This window comes from Puma concolor, chromosome A1, assembly GCF_028749965.1.
Source record: "Puma concolor isolate L17-30 chromosome A1, mPumCon1.1.hap2, whole genome shotgun sequence".
NCBI lineage: Eukaryota > Metazoa > Chordata > Mammalia > Carnivora > Felidae > Puma > Puma concolor.
In genome coordinates, this window is record NC_141667.1 from 110512588 (window position 1) to 110527408 (window position 14821).

Consider the following 14821-nt stretch of genomic DNA (forward strand, 5'->3'; position numbering starts at 1 on the left):
GGGGGAAGAGGTCTCCCCTGGGGCCGCAGTACCACAGGTTCCCTTCCGCGGGCCTTACGAGATGCATTTAAACACTAAAGGTAATTTCTGAAAATAAAACGAGGAAAAAAATCCCTTCACTAATTTTTGTATCCAATTACTAAAATGAAAATAAAAGCATTTGATAAAACACATTTTCTACATCAGATGAAAGCAACTCCCTTGCAAGATAACCTTAGTAATATATATTTGCACTATTTATATATTTTTGCCCGGTGCACACCCTTCTTTAATTGCATCATCTGAACAGCTTTGCCATTTTTCAAACTTGCAGTTTCATTAGCTTAAAAAAGGGATACAGCAGCCAAATTAATACTTCTGGTTGCAGAAAAACAGAGCAGACATTAACCTTCATCTTCTCAAGCGTTAAGCGCACATGATTAAAAGGTAATCAAACGGTGTCTTCTCTTAACAGAAAACTAAGCAGCTAGTGTCATCAAATCTATATCTAGTAAACACGGGGCCCCTCTTAAATATAAAATTAAATTCTTTTGAGGAATAGGTTTGTGATTTTAGTTGTGCGGGATTTACATTTATTCACTCATTTTGGTAGTAAAAATGTATGGTCTTCACTTCTTTATAGGCATACACGAGGGAGTTCTTCATCCTCTCAGCAGGCTGGCACACACCAATGGCAGGCTGGGGTCCTTGGCTTGTTTCAGAAAGGGGAGGCAGCCACACGCCACTTGCTCTCAGAAGCCCTGCAAAAACTCCTGCAGCTGGGTGACGATCTCCGTGTCCACGGTCTCCATGAGGGACTGGAAGCCTTGCTCTCCCAGGAGCTCCTGCTGCGCCTTCAGCTTCTCGTAGATAAACTGCTGCAGCGACACTGTGTGCACCGGGTCCTTCAGAGCCAGCTATGGGACAGAGAGGGGCCACACTGCGTCAACGAGGCAAACACAACTCTCCCTTACACGGGACTACAAATCTCTGTAATCTCTTCCGCAGCCGCACGACTGCTTCTGCCTCCCTTCTCACAAGAGATCCTCAAATAGTAACACTGTGCAAAAGTCTGCCGAAGGAAATTTCACTGTTTGTCTATCCTCGGTTCCCTAGGGCCTCTGAGACTAAGTTGCCCGATTAGCCCAACTCTTCAACAGCTCAGGCTTCATCCATGTAAAGAATTGAAACCTGGTACAAAGTATTCTAGACAGAACATGCCGAAGAGCATTTCAACACAACTGTCCAGGGCTCCTCTGAGGAAGATAAGGTGCTACTGAGGCAGCTCAGGGAGGCCCTCGGGGCTGACAGAGGAAAGCGCCCTATCCTGGACTGCTCTGCTACTTACTACGTGCTTCTGGTAACAGAGAGAGAGAGACAGAGACAGAAATAATAAAGAAAAACATTTATAAAACCAAAACAAGCACATACCCCTCCTCTCCCACTGGGATATTTGGAAAACAAAAGAAATACAATTAAAAATAACCCATCATTCTACTTCCTAACAATAACAATCACAACAGAAAACACTGTGGCCTCCTTTGCTTTTCTGTGCAAGTGATCCACAAATACACAATATCACAATATATACAATTAGTGCTGCTCTTTGCATTTGTATATCACATGAAAATTCTACTCTAACACATTTTAAGAATTCTAAATCTATATGTGTTATCATCTTTTTGGTTATAGGTGTGTTGAAATGATCATGGTATAGTTAAAATACAATTTTAACTAATTTTCCTGAATAACCTATCACAAGCACTGTTCCTCTACATATCAGATTACTTCCTTATGCCTTTTTCTATTTTAGAAGAATTACTAAAGGACACAGATGATTTTATGACGCCTGATACACATTATCAAGTTGTTTTTCCGACAGTTAGTACAAATGTAAAAGGTATGAGAGTTTACAGCTTGTGACATTGACTTTACCACTGGTATTAATTACCATTATTTAAATGCTTTATAATTTACGAAGTGAAAAATAATACACTCTACTTTAAGCTGTACATTTCTCTCATGATCAATAAAGGTGAACATCTGCAAGGCGTGAGTAAAATACATGAATGTGTGTGCCCACTATGGCTGCACAGAAACTCTTGTCCTTCCTTACGGATATTCAATTTTAGGTAGATAAAACGGTTGAAACACATGTGCTGTTTGAGCAATTTAAAGAAATTTTAAAATAATGACCACAAATGGAAAATCTAACTGAGAGGCAGAGACATACATGGCATGAATTTGAAATGAGACCCCTTAGGTGACCATTCCAGAGCTACATGATAAATCCAAGGCAAGGATACATTCAGTATTCATTGCAGGTGAACAGGAGAAAAGAACTCTCAACACAAACCCCTGCCTTCACAAGCCTGAAGATATCACTGTACAAAAAGCACAGAAATTGAAGACGAACATTTAAAAGTAAATGTTCTCTTAAGCAAAATGCAGTAATGTTCGATATTATTTTCATTACTATGAAATAGATTTTTTGCTCAAGAGGCTGTGCACTTTGTTGAAATATCATGAACTATCTGTAACTAAAACCATCTGCTACAATATGAGGGAAACAGAGCTGAGCTGGAAATTGATGTTCAAGTAAGTTACCCCAACTACTGAAATGAGCTTAGAAGGGTTGTTTAAATGCTGTTTCAATCTGCTATAGAAAACTGCAAACAGTTAACATATCAAATCTCCACCCTTTAACTTTCAACTGACTAATAAAAAGGAAAACTACTGCCATACTAAATCCCACCAAGGCATCAGTATAGTATTTTTTAAAGTATATTGACCAGTCATGCAAAGATAAAAAAAAACCATTAGTCTCTTTTGAAAGAAAGGTTGTTGAAGGGAGAAGGAAGGGAAAACAAAACACACAAGATCTCCAAATGCACATCTTGAAAGAATCTTAAAACCACCACCACAACAACTATTTTCTTCAGTTAAAAATATCATGTTAGCAAATAAATGTGGATTTTGGCTTGTGGTAGATAGTCATAAATCACAGCTATTAATACTTTCTTTTTTTGTTTTAATTTGTTTAATGCTTATTTATTTTTGAGAGAGACAGAAGAGAGTATGAGCAGGCAAGGGGCAGAGAGGGGGACACAAAATCTGAAGCAGGCTCCAGGCTCCAAGCTGTCAGCACACAGCCAGATGAGGGGTTCGAACTCAAGAACCGTGAGATCATGACCTGAGCCGAAGTCAGACGCTTAACTGACTGAGTCACCCAGGTGCCCCAATACTTTCTTTTGAATAAGTTTTTTGAAATACATTAATAAAATGACTCTCTTGAGAAAAATCACGCTGCATACCCACTAAAACTCCAGATATCATTTCTTTGAATGTTACAGTGCCATTGATAGAATTAAAAAACACTAAAGTCACTAATATCATTTTCACAACTGTTGCTTTTATACAGTATATACATATATACTATATAAATAATGCCCACATTACATAATAAACTCAATTATATGATTTAACATGAAAAAATACAGAAAGCTTACATGTTCATCAGGTGGTATGCTCCTGAGAAAATAATTAGTTTTATAATGTAATAAGCAAATTATAATTAGGAAGATAACTCTGCTGTTGGAAAACCACACTGCAAAAGTAGATGTGAAGTAGACTTCTAATTCCAAAATAATAGAGTAAAATATTCTTCTAATTCTTTCAGCTAAGTACAACTAAAACTCCTGGACATTACGTGTGTGTGTGTCTGTGTGTGTAGAGACACCCAGAACTGAAGGAATGACACAGTACTGAGTCCCAGGCTTTCTTCTTGCATCATATATCCCAAATTTGGGCCTGAAGAAGCCAGCAACCTGGACATGGTAACAAACGTAGACCAAAAAAAGGCTCCAACAAAAAGCCTGCTCTCTACCCAAGGGACCACAAAGCAAGACAGAAAACTTTAGATGATAACTAGTTTATTTCACTCAGCCCAACACCAAGACTAAACTATGGCCCCACCTCTACTCACACCAGGCTGTTAAAAGGATTCGAACCACCCATCCCCCAATAGCATGTGTGTGGCGACACTTGGGGAGCTTGAACTCTCAGTTCCTCTCATGGGGAGAGGGGCCGAGTGGAGAACTTGGCTTTCTGCACCCACCTGACAGTAACAAAGTGGCACAGCCACTTCTGCCACAGCAATGTCAAAAGAAGGTGGCTAAAACAGAATTTGCAGTAAGATTCAGTCTAATAAAACCAAAAATATCCAGGTTTCAATAAAAAAAAAAGTCATTCATAACTAAAGGAGGTATCAGAGGCAGACGGGAAGTGGGTTTAATTATAAAAGGGCAAAATGAGGAGTCTTTGCAGCGACGGATATGTTCCATATCCTGACTACTTTGGTTGTGATGTTACAGTTTTGCAAGATGTTATCACTGAGGGGTCACGGACAGCAACACATCACAAACCGGAGTGAGCTTAGTATCTGGCAACCTCAGACACCAAGAATATATTTGGAGGCATGGAATTAATTTCCCGGAGGTGAAAGACCCAAACAGTTTGGTAATCCACATTCCCAAATTCAAACAAATTAATCACAGAAGAATCTTACAAATTCAGAAATTGTTTATTCTTCTTTGGAACACATCTAACAAGTGTGGTTATCTTTGCTCAGATGTACAAATATAAGAAGGTAAAAACCCTCTACAGAAAAAACAAAGCCAACAGTACTGAGGCCCAGCTGACAATACAGAAATACCGGGAGTAATGGGAAGAGATACAAAACTATTAAAAACGGACCCAGATGAGACGCAATTTTTGGTACTCTGGACCACATCTTGCAACTAAGAGCATTAGTGGAAAACCAGCGATATCTCAATAAAACCTGAAGTTTAGTTAGCAATAATATACCACTGTTGGTTTCCTAACTTTGACAAATGCACTCGGATGTAAGATGCTGACATTATGGAAAAGGAGTGAGGGGCACATGAGAAGGAAAGGTCTGTACTACCTCTGCTACTTTTCTGAAAACCTAAAACTCTTCCAAAATAAAAAGGGTGTCTGTCTTTATGCCAGTACCATACTGTTTTATTTACTTTGTGATAGATTTTGAAATCAGAAAGTGTGATGCCTCCAGCTTTATTCTTTTTCAAGACTGTTTTGGCCACTCAAGGTCTTTCATGGTTCCTATGAATTTTAGAATTGTGTCTTCTATTCCTGTAAGGCATGCCATTGGAATTTTTGACAGAGTGCACAGCCTCTGAAAATTGCCTTGCGTAGTATGGAAATCTTAATATCTAGTGTTCCAAACCATGAATATGAGTATCTACTTGTGTCTTTAATGTCTTTCATCAACGTTTTGTAGTTTTCAAGGTACAAGTCTCTCACCTCCTTGAAGTGTATTATGTATGCTCAATTATTGTATTTATGTTAAATTTATGCTCAGCTATTGTATTCTTTCTGATGCAGTTCTAAGTGGGATGTGTTTTCTTAAGTTCCTTTTCAGATAGTTCATTTAGTACAGAAAATACAACTGAAGTTTGCATACTGACTTTGTATCCTGCAACCTTACTTAATTTATTAGCTCCAGCAATTTTTTTTAAATAGGTCTTTAGTGTTTTCTATACATAAGATCACATCATCCGCAAAAAGGGACAGTTTTACTTCTACCTTAACATCTGGATTCTTTTTATTTCTTTTCATTGCCTAATTGCTCTGTCTAGGATTTCAGGTACCATGTTGGGTATACAGAGCAATAGACAGAACAGGAAGTTCAGAAATAATTCCACACATATATAGTCAACTGATCTTCAACAAGGGCACCCAAAAGTAAACAGTGATGAAAGGACAGTCTCTTCAACAAATGGTGTTGAGAAAAGTGGATATCCAAATGAAAAAGAATGAAATCCTTCTTTTTCACCACACAAAAAATCAACTCAAAATGAGTGAGACTTAAACATAAGACCTCGGACTCCTAGGAAAAAAAGCCACAATTTCGGGAAAAGCTTCATGCCACTGGGCATAACAACGATTTCAAAAATATGACACTAAACGCACAGGCAACAAAAGGAAAACTGACAAAAGAGACTACAATAAACAAATTTTTTAATATATTTAAAAAGAGGTACTAAAAGGGGCACCTGGGTGGCTCAGTCAGTTAAGTGTTTGACTTCAGCTCAGGTCATGATCTCATGGTTCGTGGGTTTGAACCCCACATCGGGCTCTGTGCTGACAGCTCAGAGCCTGGAGCCTGCTTCGGATTCTGTGTCTCCCTCTCTCTCTGACCCTCCCCTGCTCACACTCTGTCTCTCTCTCTCTCAAAAATAAAAAAAAAAAAACATTAAAAAAAATTAAAAAATACAAATAAAATTTAAAAAGAGGTACTGAGAAGCTAAAAAAGTACATCCCTCTGTGGCCATCTGGTACGAGGACAACCTGCTCTGGATGCCTCAATTAACTTACCCACGTGTTGAATTATAGAGCATCTAAATAGCAAGGCTGGCAAGTTCATTTCTGAAATGAGGAAAAAATGATGTCCCTAGGCTGTGAGTGACATTCAAGGTTGATTTTTCTGAAGTTAATGACAACAGGAGAACTGGCATACAGACTTCCAAATTCCTGGTTTTGTTCTCTTTCCATTACATCCATATGCCTAACCGCTCTCTCACCCTCCAAGGAAGTACATAATATTTAAATATTTCCATTAAAATGGTTAAGATAAAATTAGAACCCTTATAATAGATGTGTGATATTAGAAGATAATTACCCAGAATTCCTGACTCCAAGACAATGCCAAATAAATTAAGTGCTAATATTCTGACTCACTTCAAAAGTCCATACATTGGATTTTAATAAGCAAGTAGTTTGGTATTCCTTGACTTTGAAATTATAACTTTAAGAAAGAATGGTTCTGGATGAACTGTGTATCAGATTCCTCTGTTGGTAATTATAGCTTTCTGACGTTTGCTTCAAACCATAAGGTGGTTAGTCTTTAGAGCTGGTACAAGATTTTAGCTCCTGTGGTGCCACTTACCAGAATGTCCATTTCTTATTCTTTGAGATTTTGATTCCTTAAAACGAAAAAACACTTCACTGCATTAATCAGCAATTTCACCCAGCAGGAATTTGACAGCTGAATCCTTTCTTTTTCTTAGGTCATGTGGCCTTTCATATTATTGTTCAGTTTATAAGCCTCCATAGACCCACGATAATTTTTTGGAAATTATTTACTGTAAAGTTATTTCGGTTGGAATTTTGCTGGAGAGAAAAAGTTCCCTACCCTAGAAAATTACAGAATATTTTTGTAAGAATAGTGATATACTTTCCATGAAACCTGGTAGATTATGTATAACCACCCTAGCAACGCAACAGACCAAAAATCTTAAAGGAAAATTTGCCTATGACAATGTATTTAACCCTGTGGTCTTCAAATGTTCTTAGTTCGACTGAAATATCTTTGGTTTGAAATTCCCTTCTTTGACCTCTGTTTCATATAGGGAATTGTCAATTTCTGAAATACATCTACATCTAAATTTTTAGAATCCGTTGGATATAAACTCTCCTAACCAGTGGCTTACCAAGGAGTTTGAGTGCTGTAGATGCCAACCAGAGCCCATCTCATCAATAAGGCTCAACAATGCAAATTCAGTCACTAATTAAACCCAGTGTACAATCCAAATTCCAAGGCAGCGAGTGAGATTTTATCATCCCTGCTGTAGCTGTCCATCGAGGAATTTAGACTACAATTTCTATTTGACGAACCTGTAAATAAAGGAGCTATTTTACATTGCTATGTCTAGAATGACTGAAACCCAGACGTCATGAGATAAAAGTAACAATGCATACATACATGTCTCAGGGACAAAATGCAATTGCAATTTAGCAATTAGCTTATTACCGAGGTTTTCTGATATAATTATTTTTTCTCTCCATCAGTCCCAGACCATTACTAATTGGGTATTTTTACTCTAGTTTCAGTCTTATTTTGGTTATGCCTTCCAAGGTGCTTTAAATCTACAAAGTAAGCGTGAGCAAAACACACAATTTAATCAATGAGCCAAAGTAAATATGCCAAGCCCAGATATGAGCAACAGAACATCTTATTTCTTCATATTTGTTTCCGTAGGGAATGTCCCTCATCAGAGTGATTAAACAGCAATCAAAATATTCTATCTACATTTACTAAACTCCAACCGCAAACAGGGCATGTACTAGGCACAGACTAAACCTTTTATGTACATTTTTTTTGTTAGTTTATGTTGAGAGAAAGTATGTGTGCAAGCGGGGGAGGGGCAAAGAGAGAGAGAGGGAGAGAGAGAATCTGAAGTAGGCTCTGCACTTTCATCCCCCAATGCGGGGCTCGACCCCATGAAGCCTGAGATCATGACCTCAGCCAAAAATCAAGAGTTGGATCCTTAAATGACTAAGCCAGCCAGGTGCCCCTTTACATAAGATTGTTTCATTTAAAACTCAAAATAAGAAATTCTAAAGAGAAAAGGAAACCCACAGCAATATAACTAAATATGTTTACAGAGTGTTCTTCACCCTTAGCAGCATACTGGGAACCATTTGTAGAATATTAAAAAACGCTGATGTCTAAGTCCCACTTCTAGAGATTCTGATGTAACTGGTTTCAGGCACTCGAATTTTTAAAAGCTCATAAGAATCTGATACATATTTGAGTGAGGAAGAGTGCTAAAGAAAAATTTGGAAAAAACGGTTTTAAGGACTAAGATTTCAAGTAAACCCAACAAAAATGTCTATAGATATCTTCATATTCATTAAAATAAATGTAAGTAAGACTCAGTAAAATACATGACACTTAAAAACTCTTCGACTGGTACTTCCAAGCCCTACAGACTTGATTCCCATAGACCACCACCTACTTCTACATGCTCTTCAGGGCTTTCTTTCTCCTTTGGTTTCAGTGAGACATTTTTGGGTTCCTTTTGTTTTAGCGTATGCAAAACAGAAAATGTCAGGATCCTTTTTTTTTTTTTTTAAACTGTCTGACTCCTTCACCATCAAAAGTTTAATGCTCTTTTGAGCCTTACTTTTGACTCTAGAATTCCAAAGGATTCCCCAAATCCCACGGCATGTAAAATCCACACTATAAGGATTTGGACTTTGCCTGCTTTTCCTAACTGGTTTGCTAGTAACAGCAACATACATTTACATGTTTATCATTTAATTGGTTACCTTGTTAAACTCTCTTCATAGCTGGTTTGTTGATTTTCCTGGACTTTTCTGGCATAAACATTCATTTAAATGACTAATGACTTGCCTTTTCTTTGCCAATACTTAATACCTACACTCACTCAAATACACCCTTGCTTGTTCTTCTCACTACATTGGCTAAAAATTCTATGTGACAGACTATCACCAAAAATTTTTATCCTGCTTCCTAGGTACCCAGATAGACCACAACTCCCAGTCAACAGAATGTGAACAAAAAAGATGTGTCATAACCCATTCTTTTTCTCTCCAACTAGACAGAAGAATCATCAATATATCTGGGTCATCCCTGAATGACTGTGAATTACACACCCACTCATAATCTTCTTTTTGTACTTCCCCTGAGTAGAAAAACAAAACAAAACAAAACTATTATATATTGAGATTCCAGGGGTCTGTTCTAGAAGGTGGCACTCTCATTTAGATCATTCTCAACAGTGGTATGTTTGTGCTTAGCTTCAAACAGTCATTTAAAACATCACGTTAAAGTCATATTTTTTTTAGGGATCCCTGGGTGGCTCAGTCCATTAAGCATCCGACTCTTGGTTTGGCTCAGGTCATGATCTCACATTTTGGGAGTTTGGGCCTGCTTGGGATTCTCTCTCTCCCTCTCTCTGCCCTTCCACTTGCTCTCTTTTGCTCTTTCTCAAAATAAATAAACATTAAAAAATTGTTTTTAAAGAGTCCTATTACTCTATTCCTAATTCAGAGTTTTTACAGGAATAAATGGTGAATTTAATGCTGGGTTAAATTTGCTAATGGTAACTTACTTCTCTGCATCTATCTTCATAAATACAAAAACTTACTCTTTTTTTCTGTTTATTATTTCCTGACAGTTCCCACAGTTTTCTAAGTTCTATCTTTCCCTTAAAATGTGATAGCCCAAAAATAAGAAAAAATGAACTGAAGGAAAAATGGGGAGAAAGAAAAAGGAAAAAGGGGAGAGGAGAGAGAGAGAGAAGACAAGCTGCTGATGAAAGGATGTCATTAGCAATATTAAATGCATTAAACTACACATTTTTTTTCATTAATAGTACATTCCAGTAAAACCATTTAGAAAACGAGCAAATAAGAAACACTGTTAATGGAAAATTTTTTGCTTGTTTTTAGAAAAATGGGGAATCCATTTAAAACTTTTCTTCCATGATTTTTAATTGCTAATTTTTTTGGCAATTATATTTTATGAAAAACTTGTCAATTCTGACAAGATCTTCCACTGACTAGCCAGAAAGTGCATGTATAATCCCTGAAGTTATACGTGACTTTTTACCTAATATTTTATATTTATGTTCACCCCTCCCACATACCTCCTCTTTATTCATATTTCATGAACATTTTAAAAAGGCATATTCTATTTATAGGATAGAATTTTTATTTACAGGAACTAAATTAAGCTTACTGGTAGTATTGTTCAGTTCTGTCATTATATACCCAGTAGGAGACCATCTTAGGTTCAACTAAACCTAGAGATCACAAGACCACCACTGGCTATCCTTACCACCAGTTTACTCAGAAGGCCAGAGGGATGATAAGATACCACAAAATGGTAATGTGTAGGAGAATAAGTTTTGCACCAATAAAAAAGTTATAACCATAGGTGTGTTTTTAGAATCCTATAAAAATATGCTGCCTTTTGAAATGAACCTTTACCTGTTTTATAAAAGCATTTCTCCTGTAAACCAATCATAGCAATAAATTAAGGACTATCTTCATGGACTTATCTCTAACATTAAAAAAGATCAATTCTAATATATAACTAAATTAATAATAAATTCTATAGAAACAATAGAAATAAATAATAAATAAATAGAAACATGTCCTCCTTCCGTTCATGTTATCATCAAAGTAAAAATGATTGTATAACAAAGTGTAACAGAATGTTTAGGGGTGTGTGATCAGTATTCCTAAATTAGGAAACAGCAGCCTCCTAGACATATCTAAATGTGTTAGTGCTCAGCACTGCCTTTGATTCTACTTCCTTTCCAGAAATGTCATCAATACTCATGTTTGCCCGTTCTGTGAGACAACAGACTATAAAACCAAACATATTCCATAATACATTGAGCCAATTATATGTAGTTTCCAGGTGATACAGAAAATGGAAAGAGGACAAAGAGAAATAGGAAAAACCAGATGAGATTTCTAGTTAACAATTTAAATGTCACCTTGGATTAACTTTTCTGAGTATCACTTATTTTTGCCTACACTGTCATTAAAGGTATTGAGAGATGCGAACATCACAAGTGTAAGCCAACCTAACACAGGACACACCTGCTTCCTTATGTCTTATTGTTCCAACTGCCTATTTGGTTCCAAGAAGTGAGATCACTGAACACATCTTAGGAGAATCTCAAGTCTTTTGATAAAATGCTTCACAAGATCAAGCTATCAAATGAAAGGTTAAAAAGTTAAGTGCTATAAATAAGAAATGCTAAGAGGGAAACTGTAAAGGCAATAAAGTTTAATAACGAGTCAGTGCTCTCAATCTATTTCAAAAACTGGGATGATCACTTCATCAAATTGTAAACCATCAATAATTTATAAAAATGACAGAATATGATGGGAATGAATGAGGGAACAAAACTTTCCATCATGACCATCTGCTGATATAGCAAAATCATTGACGAAATTGCAGTATTTTAAGACCTGCATTAACCCACTAGCTCTGGAAAGGGAAATACTGTTCTCTATGGCTATTTAGCCTAAATTGACTAGAGTACTTGAAATGACTTCATGCATGATTTAAATAAACTATGTTGTGTATTTATTTGTGGAAGGAGGCCTGGTGCAAAACAAGGAACTCACAGCCAGTGCCTGTACTACTGAGTGATACATAAAAGCCAAATGGAAAACTCAACAAAACACCACCGTTGCACGAACAAAGATGTAACACACTGACAAATAATTAGAAAACACCACAATTCAAGCATTTCAAAATATCTGCCCCACTTTCACCAGTATAGTTTACTTAAATCTCAGAGAACTAAACCTATTAACGTTTAGATCACAAAAAATGAAATTACGACAATCAGAACATCTCCAACACCTGTGAGATTTAGAACTATAAATGAACATGTACCAATCTCTGAGGGTTACCTTTGGTTTTTGTTCAAGGAATACATCCATAGTGAAATAAGTACACGGAGAGCTTTAGAACCAATTACAAAGCAGTGAGTTAACATTGAGGTAACCAAATGCCAGATCTTTCCTGAACGAAGGTCACCCAAATCTCCAGTAGATAGCTCATGTTAACTGCTGACCTAAGGATTTAAGAAATTTGCTACCACTAACATCTAATTTGACAAAAAGTTCGTGAGAACCCATTTTGTACCATTCTAAGTGCAAGGATTCAAAGATAAAATAAATCATGGTCCTGGTAATGCTAAACGCAATGAAAGGGGAAGGTTAAGGTAAGATGAAAATTAGTGGTGTAACACTATTTTTTTACATTAAATGGTAAAAGGGCTGCTGCATCAACTGCTTTTTGGAATGGGATAGTTAGTATATGTGTGTGTGTGTGTGTGTGTGTGAGAGAGAGAGAGAGAGAGAGACAGACAGACAGACAGACAGAGAGAGAGACAGGAGGAGATAAAGGGAGAATGTGTGGAGAGGAAAAGAGGACAGACAAGAAACAGAAGATATTTCTCTCACTTACTGAGGTTTAAGGAAAGCTAGCTGGACATGTGGACATATCAAATGGCATCAGTAATCACTGAGTAGAAGCAGTTAATTTGTAGTGAAGTGAATGGGGAAGGGGCTAAGATCCTGGAAATGGAAAATGCTATAAAATTCTCTTAAGTAGCAGCAAGCCCAGCAACACTGAAAGCTTGCCTCTTTCCCACCATATCAGCGTGGCTACGCATGCTCACCAGCACTTGTCATTTCTTGTCTATTCTAGCCACCCTGACAGGTGATGTCTTACTGTGGTTTTGCTTTGGTGACAACTTTCTGATGGCTCCCTATTCCTACCAAACAAAATCCAAATTCCTAGCTTTCTATGGTTGCCCTAACTACCACACATTTATTATTTTATAGTTCTATACATGAGGAGTCCAGAACAATCTCACAGAGCTAAAATCAAGGTGCGTCAGCAGGGCAGCTTTCCTTCCCGAAGGCTCTAGGGGAGAATCTGTTATTTTGCTTTTTCCAGCTTCTAGAGGCTGTCTTTCTGTTTTCAAAGCAACAGCACCACCTAGATAATCTCCTTTACAATCACCTGATGAGCAACCTTAATTCTACTTTGCAAAGTAACCAAACATATCCATAGGGGGATGTAACCTATTCATAGGACCTAGGGATTAGGACGTGGAATTCTTTGGGGGATGAAAGGGATTATAGTTCCCACCACACTTCTCTGGCATATCCAGGCCCTATACAACTTGGCCGCTATTTGGTACACAGTAGGCAACTACATCAATGTTTCTGAAGAGACACTCCTCCCAACTACCCAATGTTCAGTGGAATAAAATGAATTATTACTCAGTTCTGAGTACTGTAGGATGCTTAGCAGCATTCTTGGCTCCCACCCACTAAATTACAGTAGTACTTCTCAGCCTTGTGACAATAAAATATATCTTTAGACAATGCTGTAAGTCTCCTGGGGGGTGGGGGAATAAAATAACAATCACTTGAGAATCACTATTCTACAAGGACCCACTGTTTGCATTAGAAGCAAATGTAACTGCGTAATTCGCACAAGGACATAAAGTAATTTTCACTGTAATGGGTTAATAAAGAAACTCATTAGTCTCTTCAGCACAGTTTCTTCCAGGTCAGAAAAAAAGTGGTGGGGAAGAAATTAATTCAGCTTTAAGTTGAAAGAAAGTCTCAACACTTAAATAGTTTCTGTAACAAAAGCCTTCTCCCTTTCTATTTGTTTTACTTTAAAGTGCTTTATTTCAAGGGGACAATCCAAGAAAAATTGGATGACTTATTCATATGATATTCACAGACTATCACACGTGAGATACAAAATAAGTATCAAATGATTTGTGCAAAAGCAGTATTAAGGTCTGTCACAGATCATTTCACCTTGCTTGGGTTCATGTAAAGATGAATGACAGTGGCTAGGAGAGGGGCACCTGGGTTGCTCAGCTCAGGTCACGATCCCACAGTTCTTGAGATCGAGCCCAGTGTTGGGTTCTGCGCTGACAGTGTGGAGAAGTCTGTTTGGGATTCTCTCGCTCTCCCTCGCTTTCACCCTCCCCTCCCATCAGGTTGTGCTCTTTCTTTCTCTCTTTCTCAAAATAAATAAAACTGAAAAAAAAAATTGGCTAGGATATAGTGACATCCAAACCATTTAATAAGTAAATTCCTTAGTTTAATAAATCCCCATTCAGCAGAAGTAATGTTTCATTTTTGAACATATCACTGTATACAGGAGAATTAAACTATTTTTAGATAGTTTTAAATTAATGGAAATAGACACGTTCTTTGATTTTCTTCATTTGACCCTGAATCACGGTAGTACACCCCAGCTTTTGATACAAGGTATGTCTTTTATTTCAGTTAGGCTGAGACCACAAAGAAGCAATTGTTTTCAATGCATGCTTGAAAGAACAAGATGGAGTATTATGAGATTGATCTACAAAATATCCTAGAAGGAAAATAAACCTGCAATTCTTAGCATTAAAATAGCCAAAGTCTTAAGTCT

General features: G+C 37.2%; 1 protein-coding gene across 3 annotated transcripts in view; it reads right to left on the bottom strand.

Moving 5' to 3' along the window:
• Positions 1-538: 538 nt before the first annotated feature.
• The window catches only part of IPO11 (importin 11), a 198786-nt gene continuing 184503 nt past the window's right edge, over positions 539-14821 (bottom strand). For all 3 annotated transcript variants that reach the window (XM_025924123.2, XM_086700099.1, XM_086700100.1), the window contains one exon: positions 539-896. In XM_025924123.2, coding sequence (XP_025779908.1) covers positions 732-896 — 165 coding nt within the window. In that variant the 3' untranslated portion in view covers positions 539-731. The remainder of the gene's footprint in view (positions 897-14821) is intronic.